The 15,877-nt window shown below is 44.2% G+C and overlaps 1 protein-coding gene across 16 annotated transcripts in view; it reads left to right on the top strand.

Moving 5' to 3' along the window:
* RERE (arginine-glutamic acid dipeptide repeats) overlaps positions 1-15,877 on the top strand; it is a 342,916-nt gene that overhangs the window by 143,212 nt on the left and 183,827 nt on the right. For 14 of the 16 annotated variants that reach the window (XM_060276215.1, XM_060276213.1, XM_060276214.1 and 11 more), the window contains 2 exons: positions 2-72; positions 974-1,036. In XM_060276215.1, the coding sequence (XP_060132198.1) occupies positions 2-72; positions 974-1,036 (134 nt within the window). The remainder of the gene's footprint in view (position 1; positions 73-973; positions 1,037-15,877) is intronic. The other 2 variants (XM_035120554.2, XM_035120553.2) reach the window with 1 other exon arrangement.

Here is a 15,877-nt window from a genome sequence, read left to right as displayed (position 1 = left end):
GATTGTGTGTATATTGAGAGTCGGCGACCAAACACTCCGTACTTCATTTGTAGCATTCAAGACTTCAAATTGGTAAGCAACAGCAATTTTAAAAAGCATAATATTGGGAACTTTTCAAATACTACTTTTTATCACAGCCAAAACCTTCCTGGCAATTACTACTCTCCACAGTCATGATTCTTGTTTACCTATCTCTCGTTCTTTGACAGTCTTTATTTTTGCATTGTGAAGTTGAACATGGGCTGCTACTAGGTGCCACTTTATGTAATTACTACGGTTACTACAATGTTATATTCTAGTGCACTTCTGGTAATTTCTCATAAGCTATAAATGTGTGGCACCTATGGACGAGAAGGAAGAAATGCCTTACTTTTATGACTTGCACACAGTATGTGCCTTTTGCTTGCATGTTTACCATTGTGGACTTAGGTATGAAGATAGGAAGCTGCTTCATACCAGGCCAGACTTTGTCCATGCATCCTAGCTTCCATATGCAGCTGTAGGTTAAGATCTTCAGCAGACACACATGAGGCAAGAACCTTTGGCCTCCCGGATGTTGTTGAACTACAACTCCCACCATCCCTGGCTATTGGCCATGCTTGTTGAGGCTGATGGGAATTGTAGTTCAGCTATATCTGGAGGGCTGCAGGTTTCCCACACACCTTGCCTTATTCTCTTCAGCAGAGGGCTTTCTCTGGATTCTCCTGCCATCTGAGGTGGGGTGGATGGCAAGTTGGGAAGAGGGCCTTCACATTGGTGGTGGCCAAACTGTGGAAAGTTACCCTTGGCATCTACCTTACGGGGAGATGGGGGACCCTTTTTTTATTTTCTCAAGCACTTTCGGTATAATTTTAACCTTTTCTTATTGTGCTTACGTTGACCTTTGATATCTTGCTGACTCTTTTAAGTCGGTTACACTGTCCTCTGTTGTCTTTTATTTGTATTTTTTATGTAACCAACCTTGGGAACATAGCTCAGTGGTAGAGCACCCGCTCCGCGTGTAGGTGATCCCAGATTGAATCTCCAGCATCTGCAGGTAGGGCTGGGAGAGCCTCCCTTTTTTGAAATGCTGGCGAGTCTCTGCCAGTCAGTGGGCACAATACTGGGTCTTGGGCAGAGATGTGTCTTTGTCACCTGCTGCAAAGCTTAGCTGCAGGCACCACATGAGCTGTAGCCAAGGATTGTTCTATGGCATACCACTCTGGGGGAGATAAACCATAAGTCCAGGTTCAGATGTAATTGTAAACCAAACCACGGCCCAGCAGTGGAAAGTCCAGAGGAGGAACAAAGCAGCCGCCATCTTTTCTCCAGGTGCTTGCTTGGTTGCTCATTCTTGCCAACCCATGGTTTGGCTTAGCATTCTGTGCCAGCTGGGCCTAAGTGTGCTTCGGTGCATTGAGTGCAGGACCCATGTGAACATGATGCCCAGTGGGTCTGCCATCCTTTGCTGACCACACATGACTTAAGACAGTAGCATTATGTAAGAACGTCCTACCAGGTTGCTTTTGAGGTCAGAAATAGATCCGTTTTTCAAAAACTTAAATAAAATACACATATTTGGGTGGCCTGTTGCTCAGCTCTGTAAACCACTATCTGTTCCTCTCCCCAAATCTATCTTTTTTCTTTCTCCCTGCCTTCCCCCTTTTCTCTCGCCCCCCCCCTCCCCTGCTGCTTCTGGTTAATGTTGTAAAGCTGCGGTGTTAGAGAATGTGCTTCCTTTCCCTGGTTACTTTGACAGTCTGTTTCAATATTTATGTGTCTGCTATTTTTACCCCCCGGAGATCTCAATTATGTACAGTTTCTCCCCTTACAGGTAATTTTTCACATCCTTCTGATTTTTGGAGCCAGTCCAGCTTCCTTTTAAAAAAAAGAGAAAAGCCTTTTTTGATGCCACTCCCCCTTTCAATCCCTGCTCTCTAGCAGATTCAATAATACTCTGACATGAACAATACTGGGTGTTGGTTTTTTTTATTTAAGTGATGGCTTTTAAAGCTACGAGACGTTTTAAGCCCCATTTATGCAATTTTGCACATTAGCAGGTGCTTTGGTGTTCAGGAGGAATTGCTCCTGCAAAAAAAATAATGTTGGATTACAGTGTGAGTTGCCATTCTGGGCAGGAGCACCTGCTGAGCAACAGTAATTGCTTAGGGTATTAACAGCAATGAAAACTGAAACTTCTGTTGTCAGTATTGGTCCGCTACAACACATTAAAGCTGTCTGCAAAACAGCGTGGGAAGCGGAGCGCAATATGTTTTAGTACCTTTATGTATATCTTCTTTTTAAAAAAAACAACAACAACACACACACACACACACACACAACACTGCACAATCTGACAACCTTCTTGTGTTTCTTAAATCTCTTGCTTTCAGGTTTTGCATTTAGCTTAGGGTGGCAGTGATGTATAACTCTTAACCGTGATGCTGACTTTTCTTTTATGGAATAGCTATATTTACAGCCCACCTGCTTCTCTCTCTCTCTCTCTCTCTCTCAAAAATAAAATAAAATGTTTTTATTTCATTTTACAACATATAATAAGCAGCAAATGTTAGAAACATCTTGACTGTTTTTGCATTATTCACCCATAAGAGCTTTCAGGGAATCGTGAATGAAAGGAAAATACATTGTCATACCATACAAATAGCACACAGTGATATAGGTAACTTGCTCACGCTTACTTTATTTATGTGATCACAGCTTTGCACAGGTTGGGGGCGGGAATAAATATATAAATGGAGAGCGGAGAATGCAGAAAGGAGGTGCTATAGGAGTGGGTCCAATTTCTTGGTGCTAGGTTGGTGGCAACAGTTTAAAAAGCTCTGCAGTTAATACCATTTCCATTTCCACTTTCTTTGTTTCTCCTTCTTGCATCCTGGGCCGAGTGAATTGTTGTAAGAGCAAGCTACAGCCAAGCAACGTACAGTGGTACCTCGGTTTAAGAACAGTCCTGTTTACGAACTCCACAAAACTGGAAGTAGTGTCCTGGTTTGCGAACTTTACCCCGGTCTAAGAACGGAAGCTGAATGGTGGAAGGGCACCAGCGGCGGGAGAGGGAAAGCGTGCCTCGGTTTAAGAACTGTTTCAGTTTAAGAACGGACTTCCGGAACGGATTAAGTTCGTAAACTGAGGTACCGCTGTAGTTGAGATCGTAGAATGGTAGCATTGGAAGGGATCCCAAGGGTCATCTAGTCCAACCCCCTTGCGAATCAATAGACATTCCGTTGTGGTGACCGTAACCAAGGTGCCATTTGGTGCCTAGCTTATATATCTGAGTTTCTAACACTGCCAAGAGGAGGATGGCAGTTCTGAATGAGCAGCCTTCAGTCTCTGTTGGCATAAATCTCACGCTCTCACAAAGACCTCCCAGTACAGACCAAAAGCTCTCAATTGCACCTTTGCCGGCACTGCTGGCCGTGCTGCTGTTTGAAGCAGACAAGTGCCAGGTCTGGAGCTCAGCTGCTCATTGGCAGGAGAAACCTTTCAGCTCCAAAATGTAGCCTGATTCAGAATGGAAGGGAGTGAAGCCTGGGGAAAAATCTTTTCAAGGCTGTGCTGGCTTGATATCCTTATTCCTGTGACACTATGGAATCTTGGCAGGAAGGAAAGCCGTATGGATAGTGCAGTTAAATACCCTCTTTTTGAAGTTGTTCTCCTTTCTCTTTCCCCCGCCCCAAATCCCTCCCAAAATCTTCCTTGGGCTGTATTTTGGCTCCAGTCTGTTCTCCCTTTGCCATAATATTAGAGTGGTTTTACTGCCTCTTTCACCAGGTCTCTCTTGCTCATTAACTGGTGGCCCGGTTGTAAATTTTCCTCATTATTCCAGTCCTCTTTGCAAACTTTTGACTTTCCGTTAATTGCTGGCTGACTGACTTGCCTAGAATTGATCACTCGTATTTCTCCAGTGGCCTCTTGCAGTTTTGTGTGTGTGTGTGTTTTTCTTTTCTTCCCCAATGCAGATTTAAATCTAAAATTAATTGGTTGCCCTTCCACTGGCTGTCCTTGAGTGTATCTGAAAGTGGAAAGGGGTCAGTGTCTGTGTGTGTGTTTTCTCCAGGAAACCTTAACATTTCCTGGCACCCAGCACATTGCAGCATAGAGAGTAACACTATTGATTTGTTTTTAAGGGCACAGCAGACTGCCAAACTGTTTTAGTCTGATCTGAACCAGATCCGGTTGGCAAAGCTCTGCTGTGCACCATGATCTAATATATCTCCCTCACTCGCAGATCCTAATTCAGTGTAATGATAGAGTAGCTGGAGGAGGCAAAAAATTGATTACTGGCTCCCAGACAGCAACGGCAACTTTTCTTGTTATAACATGCCAGATGTCTTCACTAATACGCCATTTCCCCCCCATTAATTCGGCTTTTGCAGGATAGCTCTGATTGCATGAGAACCTCCAGTTTCCAGAGTGATGCAAGCTTTAATATAGTAATGCATACACTGGCAGAAAGATACACATACGCCTTTGTAAACATATCTTTGTTTGTGAGATATATGCCAATATCTTTCGTTCCTCCAGGAACGATCACACAAGAGCTGGTTGCTTATCAAAGGTGGGGAGTGATCCCCAACCAAGTGCTCTTCAGATATTGTTGGGCAGAAATTTTTTCCAAAATGGGACCCCCCCCCTGTTTTTATATTTCCACATCCCCCCCCCACCTCGATTCAATATGTTCATTAGGAATAATGAGCAGGTGCTGGTTCTGTTTGTTGGTCTAGTGCAGCCTGACTCAGTGGTCAGAGTTGATAGGAGTTATAGTCCTGCAACATCTGGAGGGCACTGGATAACAACAACAACAACAACAACAACAACAACAACAACAACAATTTATTATTTATACCCCGCCCATCTGGCTGCGTTTCCCCAGCCACTCTGGGCAGCTACCAACAGAAAAATGAAATAAAATAATCTATTAAACATTAAAAGCCTCCCTAAACAGGGCTGCCTTTGTGGGAGGCAGATTGAAACTATATTTTCAATATTTCCTAAATAGTTAACTAGGTTCTCAGTACCTATTTAAATGTCCTATTTTTAGATAAGGTATCCAAGGACCCAGGAGCTCCCAAATACTTCATGCAAATCCCTTCTTGATTGGACAAGAGTAATCTTGTTTTCCATTTGCCTGCAGCATATCGGAGTGCGTAAAGTAACAGATGATGTGGCAATTGAACAGGGCCCTCTCCAAAGAGCAAAAAGACGTGTATAGCTTTCTAAACTGGGCTTAGGGGGGCTATTTGTTTTTCTTCATAATGGAACACAGTGGCACTGCTGCTGTTGCATTGCAGTGGTTGATGGGCTTTGTTGCACCTGTGTCCATCTCTATGAAAGGAACAAGATGCCCGTGTAGTGGACTTGGGTCACTTTACACTTACTGTCTATAGACATCGTAATCAAGGCAGTGACCTTGTTTTTAAGAGACATGTTGCGGAATTGTAAGAATGCAGAACAATGCCACACAGGCTCTCCTGCTCATGGGGATTGCATTTCATTGTTAATTTTCCTTGCACACGTTTTGATGGTTGGAAGATTTGTGTAGCATACACGGAATAAAATGAAATAAATGCACAGAAGTGGAAGGCAAGCCCTGTGACCAATTGCTGCTTCCTCCTCATCCTGATGAGATCTCTCTCCCCCCTCCCCATTTAATTACCACAGCATTCAGACCTGTAAACTGGTATCAGTTTACAGATGCTCTTTGTCTAGCTGCTCTACAGAATGGTTAATGATTGTAGTAGTGCCACAACTTGTGTATTGAAAAAATAAAATAAGGACTAGCGCTGCTGATTCAGATCAAAGATTCATCTAACCCAGGGGTGCGGAACTGGACCCAGCCAGTGTATGCAAGTTTGATAGGTGGTCAGGACAGCCCACCTCTCAATGCCGGGTGACCCAGTTTTGCCTGCAAGGTTTGCAGTCAGCCCTGTGCTTTTCAAATGCTGCCAGTCTGCTGCATAGGTTCTGCTTGCAAATCCCCTTTTAACCCAGCCGTGTCTTTCCTGCCCCACAACTGATACCATATATGGCATCTCATGTAAGGTGGGTAAACATGGCTTGGTCAAAATAGCACTGCAAGCCAAACAGGGAGGCCCGGTGGGATTAATTAGCTGCCAGGCTAACTTCATGCTGCAGGTTTTGATGCATAAATCCTTACGCAGCTTGGGACCAGGATACTGGAAAAATCTTCTCACTCCTTATATACTCAATTGATCACTGCACTCCGCAGGTGAGGGCTTCTTGAAGATACCATCTTACCAAGAGGGTTGTTTTGCACAACATGGGAATCAAGCCTTTAGTGTGGTGGCCCCTGTTATTTAGAATTTCCTCTCCTTTATTATTCAACATTTCTCTTGCCTTTTTAGCTCCTATTGAAGTTGTTCCTCTTCCAACAAGACTTAAAAGTCGATATGTTTCCCAGCCTGCATCTGTATTACAATTGTTTTCAGTGTTTCATTCCTTGTGGTTTGCCGCCATGGGCTCCTTTGGGAGGAAGGGCAGGATATAAATTTAATAAATATAAATAAGCAATTAAGCCAGTGGGCCAGAGGTTTCCCCATCACTGATCTGGCCTATCCTCTTTTATCCTGCATCAGCCACCCTGCTGCCTCCAGGAAGTCCATAAAAGGCAAATGCCATCCCCGCTTTTGCATGTTATGGATTTAAAAGTTTGTTTGTTTTTTGGGGCGGTGTCGGTAGAGCTCCATGATTTGCTTCAGTTCTTTTATCTTGACTAATCTCTTGGTGTTTGCTAGCTGCCATGCCTTGCCGTTAGTGCTTTAGCTGCTCTGCTGTTCGCAATATGAAGACAATCTCCCCTCCTCCAATGTCATTCATTGGCTTATTTGATTAGATTTTGGGGGTGGTCTGTTATTGCTATTCTTCTGTGGTGGTGGTGGTACTGGCCTTTTTCTTCTTTGCCCTATACATCTGTCTTTCATTTTGGGAAAATCTGCCCATATACACATTCTTCAGAAATTGGTATTTCAGGTGCATCCACATGATAGGAGCAGTTTGTTTGTTTGTTTGTTTGTTTGTTTATATAAAAGCTTTTGAGTGCCCACCCCTTTCAGCTAAGCTGCATGAGAGAATAACTTAAAATACAAAACAACAGTGTAGAGGGACAGTGGGGAAATTCAGTGTATAACTACCATAAAGCAGATAAAACATCATACAGTAAATTGATACTGCCTGTTTAAAAGCCTGAGCAAATTTTTAACAGCAGTCTTTGTTTTCTGGTACTGGGATTACAGACATCCCCTTACGTACATGGGGGTTACGTTCCAGTCCCCTCACTTGTAGCTGAAAAGCCTCCAAATGCCCTTTTTTCCTGTTCTCCCCCACTCTTTCCTCAACCCAGACTCAAATATCTAAGAGTTGATGCTTTGGGGCCAGCTAGAGGCTGGAGGACCTGCGAGAAAGCTGCTGCTGCTGCGCTGCCCTACACATCAGCCTTTAGGCGGGGAGGCCGAGCAGCGCAAACAAAGCCCCACTATGCCTCAAGTCCTTTGGGGCTTCCTCTGCCCTCACAGATGTCCTTTTTGAGCTTTGGGAGAGTCAAGTACCCCTGGGAAAAGCATTCCATAAGCAAGGGGCTGCTACTGAAAAGGACCTTTCTCTGGTTACCACCCACCTAACTTCAGATGGTGGGGAGATCCTGAGTGGAGTGTCAGGTGATGAATTCAGTGTACGGGGCAGGCTTATGTGGTAGAATGCAGTACTTTAGGCACCCAAGTCATTCAGAGCTTTAGTTGCCCCCGAACCATGACGGGGTTGGCATAAAACGTTGAGCTGATGAGCTGATAATCTTATTGAAATGGAAAGAGATCGGCTCCTAGCCTAAATATTTAGCAAGCCTTTGAGTTTTACTTCACTGTAAATCCGGCAGTGCGTGTAGAGCACAGAAAATAAAGTGGGAACTGGCATGTCCGGTTGAGTTTTCAGGCTGATTAGCTTCTGCAGCATGGATGCTAATTAGATTGCCTCATAGCTGGTGGTGGGTCTTTTCCCTTTTGCTAGTTAGTGAATTGAAAGAGTAAAGCAGTGGAAACATCGTTGAGGACTAAGGGCTACCACTTTCGATGGTCTTGCCTGTTGTGCAGATTTATACAAAACTTAAAGTACAGATGGCAAATCTGTTGCCCACCAGATGTTGATGGTCTAGGCTACTCATTGTGCCTTTTGAATGCCGGTTGTGGGAATCACAAGTAGGGAGAGGGCTGTTGAACTCAGGTCCTGCTTGCAGGCTTCATAGTTGGCTGCTGTGAGAACAGGATGCTGGACCATGATGTGCCATTGCCTTATCAATGCTCTTCTTAAGTTCTTACTGATGGCTGTACAGGCTGATGGGAGTTGGTGTCTAAAGGTTACACAGTGCTATGCCAACCTGGAGTACCACTGGCTTCCCAGCCCTGAATTAGAAGCTAGCCAGCTTGCAGGGTTTGTTACCCGAGTGTGTCACTGAGAGGAGGAGAGGATGTGTCCTCTCGCTGATGCATTTAGGCTTTCTTCCCACTCGCTTCCTTTCAGGAAGAAATTATTGCAAGGGTGAGGGCATCAACATGAAGTCTGAATTGGGTCTGTAAGTGCAGTGGGTTGTATCCTGTTATGATACCCTAGGATTAGACTCAATTTCAATGGGTTAGGGCTAACATTGGATACAGCCTAGTGTGGCTAAGGGAGCTACCAGGGCAGAGAGGGAAGAAAGGAGGAAAAGAGGCTCAAGAAATCCAAAGTGAATGTGGCCATGCCCTACATCAGGCATAAGCAAACTCTGCCCTCCAGATGTTTTGGGACTACAACTCCCATCATCTCTAGCTAACAGGATCAGTGGTCAGGGATGATGGGAATTATAGTCCCAAAACATCTGGAGGGCAGAGTTTGCCTATGCCTGCCCTACACATAGCAGCAGACATGGTGGAGAAAAGCTCACAGCAGCCCATTCATGTGGGCAGCTACTTCTAATTTACAACTCCCTGGGCGTTACCTGCTCTGTTTTCACTGACAGCCAGTTTACTTTGTAAGTTTCTTCCTCTCTCTCTCTTGTTTCCTATAATACCGTAATAGAGTTTGGGAGTCATCCAGGGAAGCTGACTAGCAGGGTGGATTCGTGACAGACAAAAGGAAGGACCTCTTCACGCAGCATGTAATTAATTTATGGGACTTGCTGCCATAGCATTAGATGGCTTTAAAAGAGGATTAGACAAATTCATGGAGGATCAGTCTATCAATGGCTATTAGCTGTGATGGCTATATGCAACTCCTGTTTCAGAGACAGAATATTACTTCATATCAATTGCAGAAGAGGGCTGTTGCTTTCGCAGCCTGTCATGAGGGTTTCCAGAGGTCTCAGATTGGTCGCGGTTGGAGCAGAGTGCAGAAATTGAAGGTCCAACAGGGCTCTTCTTATACACTTAGGCTGCTCATACTATTTTACAGATACAAAAACCACCCTTTACACTTCTTTTTAAACAAGCATTTGATTCTGTTGTTGCTTAATTTAATTTATTGTTGGCTCTGCTTGCACTTTGCTGCAGCTTTTAGTCTTGGCTATTTTTTGGTGACATATTTTACTGATGGATTATTCTTTCTATTTTCTGTGCTTTCCCCCCTATTTCCCCCCACCACCACTTCCAGCAATTCCTGTTTGGAGTAGTAGCCTTTTCAGATTCAAGACCCAAACATGCATTGGCAACCCAATTCTTACTTTTTTTAACCACACATTTTGATGGTGGTAGAGCTGTAGTTTCCACCCACTGTGGAACAGGCCATGAGCTAGTAGTGGGTGCTGAACCACGAGTTGAAGACCAGTGTGTTGGAAGGGAAAATGAGAATATAAAAGATTTGCTTAAATGAGTAGCATTGAATTATGCACATTAGTGCAGAGATCCAGGTGCTTAAGTCATCACTAGCATCTCATAAATTGGGTCTGGCACCTGGAGTACTGAAGGTGGGCAGGGAGCAGAGAGAAGGCAATTTATCTTTGTGTATCAACAACTGAGCTGATAGAAATGTTGGCTCCCTCCACAGTGAGTAGTATTCTGTGCATTCAAAAGAAAAAGAAAAATAGAGAGTAATAAAGCCTACCAGCACTGAGTCTTTTTCTCTCTCTCTTACTTTTCTTACCTCAAGTGCAGCGTGCGCACCGGCGACTGAATATCTCCCATTTCCCCTTTGTTAGTGGTTTTCCTTTCCGAAAAGCTCTCACTGTAAGGGAATATTACAGAGGATATTTGCTTTAAGAGCAGCTTCCTGCACCGCCATCTGCTCCTTTTAACTTAATCCTGCAGTGAACTGAAGGCATATTCAATTTGTGGGCAACAGGAAACGTGATTACGGTAACGCAGAGTTGATATAAACATGGTGTTTCTAACTTGATTTCAGGGCCCAGAGCAGAGAGGAAAGAGCTTGTGCTAAGAGGGGAGCTTCAGCTCTTGAGCAGGTTGTGGTGTGTCTGTTTTTGGTGGAACTTGTAAGGAGGGAGTCTGCATGCATCAAGATTCAGTTTGCTGGCTACAGGGCTGGTACACACAAGGCAACCTTTTGCTAGTTAAGCCAACAGTGGGCTTCCTCTCTCTGAAAGGAATAGACATATACCTGGTGCTCTTTCTGAAGCTGCTGGTGCTTATGTGTTCATCTCCTGTGCATTCATTATGACAGTTGAGTTGCAGGATGACATTTGGTCTAGTGTCCACACAACTAATGCTGATCCTTTTTATTACTGAGCCTGGCACTTTTGCCAGAGTGTCATAAGGTCTGTAAATGATGTTGTACACTGTTTCGTCAAGCTAAGTGAAAAGCTGGGTATAAATCCTGAATGAATGAATGAATGACTGAATGACCGACCGACCAACCAACCAACCATGTCCACCTACCGGCTATTGTGGGGAATTATTCCTCAGCTCAAGCTTGATTTCAAGTTTTGTGAATGGACGGCAGCTTCCAAAGCCCAAATATTGGATGTCTCTCATTCTGCTGGATTTGCTCTGTCCTAACCTCTGTTGGAGTAAAATTCATGTCTTAAATCTAGGAATGGGGAACTTGTGGTCTTTCAAATGTGGTTGTCTCCCAGCTTCCACAAGCCCCATCCAACATCACCATTAGTTAGGGGGCTTACAACATCTGGATGGCCACAGGCCAGTGCTGAATTATCAAATAGGCAGAGTAGGTACTGGGCTATGGGGCCTTTTAGGGCCCCTGCGACAATGGATCAAAATAATATTGATTTGATCTTGAAAGAAAATTACATGGGGTTTAATCTGGCATTGCCACAGGCTCCCCATTTCTGACTTGAATGTTCCCTTCCAAATCACTCTCATAAATAGGATGCCTTAGGTGTGATGTTCCCCAAATTTCAGCTTTCTTGCCTTTGGTGAAGTACCGTAACTCTCTGACACCTCCCATGAGTGAAGGAGTCACCCCCGAGCATCTTATGGCTGTCTCTTTTTTAAAGCACAGAGCTGTCTGGCACCACATGATTTGATTCCTTTCAAGTGCTTTTCGATAACTGTGATGGCTAGGAACAAGCGGAGGTTTTCACATTTCAACATCTCAATTTTTCAAAGGAGAAGTGGGCTACAAACCCTACTATAAAATGAACATGTTTTATACTGTACTCCAATTCTGACCTGTCCTGTGCCAGAGCTGGGGGTCTAGAGACAGTTCCGCCTATGCAGTGCAGCACATGTGCCGTGGAGAGATTTGGCCATTTGGATTAACAAAAAAGATGGAATATGCATCCCTCCCCCCCACCCCCTCCCCCCCAAAAAAACCCAGATGAGACTGTGACGTTATTTCTTCTGTGTTAGAAATTATTAAAAGCTCTTTGGGGGCAAATGAATGCACAACACCCTATCCTTGTCACAGTTTTGTCATTTTTATGAGAGCCTGACTCTAAACATAAAATCAAATGAAACCAATGTATATCTAGTCAAAGAATTTTAACGGCACAATTTTTATTTTAGCTTGTTTTTTATATTTGGTTATATTCTGCTATTTTTCTAAAATGCAAATGAGAGCTGCTGTGCTTTGCATCCAGAACGAAACACTCTGGCATGTCCAAGGACCTGAAAAATGGCGGGTTTGCCGCATAAAACGGGGCTGGTTATTAGAGGCGGTGCGGTTGCCCTTTGTTGCTTGTGTGTTTACTTGATTGAAGCATCTTGTCTGTGATGATTTTCTTCCCTCCTAGAAGGCTGATTTGAATGGAGCATAGAGCGGGATTGCCCCAGGGCCTTGTAACAATTTATAGTCTGTGGATGGAAAGAGAGAAGTGCATAAAAAGACAGTTGTGAAATGCCTCCAGTACCCTGTAATAGAAAATCTGTGTATGATGACCTTGGCTGTGAGGGCCGGCGGGATCGTTTTGATGTGATCCAAAGGGTTATAAAGGGAAGGGAAGAATTGCTTCTCTCACCTGGAAAGGGAGCGAGACACAGGGAATAATGCCCTTGCAGAGTTTCCTTTATTTGGAGACCAATAAGAGGGCTAGGATTCTTTTATTACGCCAGGATAATGCTTCTGAATGCAAATCTCCCTGGGGGGTGCTGAGGCCCAGCACCAGCCACAAACACCTATGTGTTTTAATGGTCTCATTCTCTCTGTGAATGAATTGGCTCTGTGTTTCCCCCCAAAGCTGCAGCTTTAAATTAATTCAGGGCTAATTTTCCTCTTGCCAGTTGTGGGACTATGCTTGACCTTTTCCGGTTTTTGATACAGGGGGAAAATTGCTGATTAATATAGGCAGCAATTATTTCTCCCCATATATCCCCCTTTCCCCTTTAAGATATTTTTTCCCTTGGATTCATTTCCTTTCCCACTTCTCTCCGTGGAAAAAAAAAGAGCACAGTTCTTTGGAGCAGATGTCCTAGGACTGGTATAATAATCACCCTCTGTATCGAGGCTAAGTTGACTATTAAGCCACCAAGCGCACTTCATTAATGCAAGAGGCAGATTGGGTTGAGGCTATGTGTAGCAATGTTAAATTATTATTATTATTTTTTAAAAAAGCTGCTTTGCCTGCAAATGAGAATTGACAGCTCACATTTAATGTGAGTCGCTGGAAATCTTTTTACTGCAGGGACAAATAGGTTGTGAGAAGGTGGCAGGGATCACTGGGCAGGGATCCGGGTGCAGGATGACAAAGAATCAGAGGCGACAGTTTTAAGAACAGTGTGGCAGGGGCTTGCGCGGTGATTAAATTCGCCGATGCTGTCATTGAGCTGTAAGGCTGCAGATAACATTTTCTCCCCGCGCTGGAAACAAGAATCAATACCAACTCCTTGACAGGGGCTAAATTATTAAATAGAGCCTTTCTTTACAATGTTTCATTATCTGGGATTTACCTCAGCTGGCGATTTGTCAGTGGGGGCGGGCGGGGAGGAGGGTGAGTGAGATTTGCTGGGCGTTTTGTATTAAAATTATTCCAGCTTGCATTATGAATCCCTTTTGGATAATTCCCCCCCCCCCCTCCTTGCCGATCTTTGATCTGCTTCTGCCAAGATGGCATTTAGCCTTTTCATACCGTTATTAAAACAGAGGGGTGGGGAAAAGATTGTGGAGAGAGAGAGGGAGCAACCTTTTATTCCTTATACTGTCGCTGATTTACAGATATGCTTCTCCCATAAGGGCCCCCCTTCCTCTTCCGTTTTGCTTGGTAAACTGACAGATTTGTGCCTCCCCCTCAGCAGATGGGTACGGAAGAGACCTTCTCTGTTCTCCCTTCCCCTCCCATGTCTGTAGGAACGCTAGCACAATCTGGGTTGCTTGTACCAAAGAGATCAGGGGGAAACCAAGGGGCCACACTTTACTGAGCATATGTTTGGGACACTGCCATGTGTGGGGCTAACCAGCAAATAGGGCAGAACACCACAGAGGGTTGGGGCTAGAGGGTCCCCATCTATATTCACAGCTGTGCTTCTGTTCTGAAAATGGCAACTTTAAATTACAAATGGCAGGCGGGTAAATAACGACTCAGCTCACCTGTGGTGAGTAACAGTAGCCTGCGAGATGGGGTGTTAGGTACTTCCCTCCAGGCTAGTAGCTTTTGTAGATTTATTTGCAAGGCTTGGGAGAGCTGACAGTTCCCTCTAGCTTTTTCTTTTTCTCCAAGCCACACGGTCAGCTTCCATCTCACCTCACCAACCCTCCCTGTTTGCTGTCCATAGATCATTTTATTTTTGTACCTTTGCAGGTAAGCACAGGTGAGGATGAATGGACTTCTGCTATTTATAACCTTCCAAAGTATGCAGCAAGGAAGCATTGTATATTTTATATCCTGACCCAATGAGGTGCTAGTGGGGAGCTGCAAAGCAAGATCCTTTCTCCGAACAACAACTAAATATCTTCTTCCTGTATTCTCTGCAGTCCCACACATGGGATTTTGCACCACCCAACCTTGGGAATGACTTGTGACTCCTTGCCCTTTGGCTACTTGCTCGTTCCTCTTCTTTGGGGAAGGGTTGTATCTCAGTGATGTAGCACCTGGTTTGCACACAGAAAACCCCAGGTTTGATCCCTGGCATCCTCAGTTAGGACTGGGAATGCCCCTGCCCGAAACCAGAGAGAGGAGCTGCTACCCCATGTTGACATTACTGAGCTAGATTGACTGCTGTGTTTTTAGCAGATGCTCAGAGAGTGCTCTCTGTAGATTATCTTTGCACTGTTGCATATTAGGACAGGGAGGCTCCTTCCCTCCTGCCTCTTTTTAAAATTCCGATTTCTTACAGAAGGGTGCATTTCAGAGCTACATCCTGTGAGAGCAGACTACATGGGCCAACATCAGGCAGCTTGATACATGCCTTTAGATTTTTCTTCTTCTTCTTCCTCTTGAGGGCAAATGTAAACTCCATCAATGTCCAGTAGTTAGTCCACTGTAGTGGTTTACCACAATAGTCTTTTAAACAGATTATGCTCTTAATGGTGGCTGCAGGTTTAATTTAATATATTTCCTGGCTCCAGTAGTAGTCAGCTTGGTATGACATTGAGCGACAGTCATTTATTTTAGAGCTCTCCTTCTAAATCCCTTCCTAAGAATTGTGTAGCGTTCTGTGTTGTCTGTGGTTCCATGTGCAAAGAGGCTTTTGGAATTCTGTTTTGAGGCTGTTTTTTTCTTTAACTTTGATTGTCTTGGCAGAAAAGTGGCAGAAAAATTTAGATCTGAAGTGTGCCTAGATGCTATAATACAGAATCCAATCCTGTAATAAAAATCTTGGTCCCTGTTTAATGTATATGCACAAACTAGTAGCCCTCATAGTTCTCAAAAGGGATCATTTGTTCCCAATGCTCAGGAGCCAGCTTCCCCCTCTTCTTTGCTCAAAACACATTTATTGCTTATGCTGGCCTTCCACCTATCCGATCCAAAGCCTAAGTCTCAGTTTCTGCAGCATTGGACAGATGCTTGTAAGGCTCTTGTTTACCGTAAGACTCGGTGGTGCTTGCCTTTAATGTCAGCCATATAGTTGCCTTTCCTTTGTCTTACTATCTTCCTGTCCTATGGTTGCATTATAACCTGGCTTTAAAGCAATTAGCTTTAAAAAGCTTCCTACTCTCCCCTTCCCTACTTCCATTGATAAGGTGTTCAGGAGACAAGGCAGGGTGGGTGGGTGCTTATGGTGGTGGATTATAATTCTGCTTGCTTTTGTCCCTGTCCCCATGTGAATGAGGAGATACATAACTACTTTTTTTTATTCATTTAAAGGAGAACATTACGGAAAGGACAGGATGCAGTAGTTGTGTGCTGACAGGAGCTGTAAAAATTGGTGTGAATTTATTTGTATCCATCCCTGTGACCTAATTGCCTGGATTCTTAATTATGCAAACCTCTTACCAGTCATGCTGCAGCACCTTGGACCTCTCGCCTGCAGCTTTCCCCCCACAGTCT

Source organism: Zootoca vivipara, chromosome 6 (assembly GCF_963506605.1).
Source record: "Zootoca vivipara chromosome 6, rZooViv1.1, whole genome shotgun sequence".
Lineage (NCBI taxonomy): Eukaryota > Metazoa > Chordata > Lepidosauria > Squamata > Lacertidae > Zootoca > Zootoca vivipara.
This window is presented reverse-complemented; position numbering and strand designations above follow the sequence as displayed.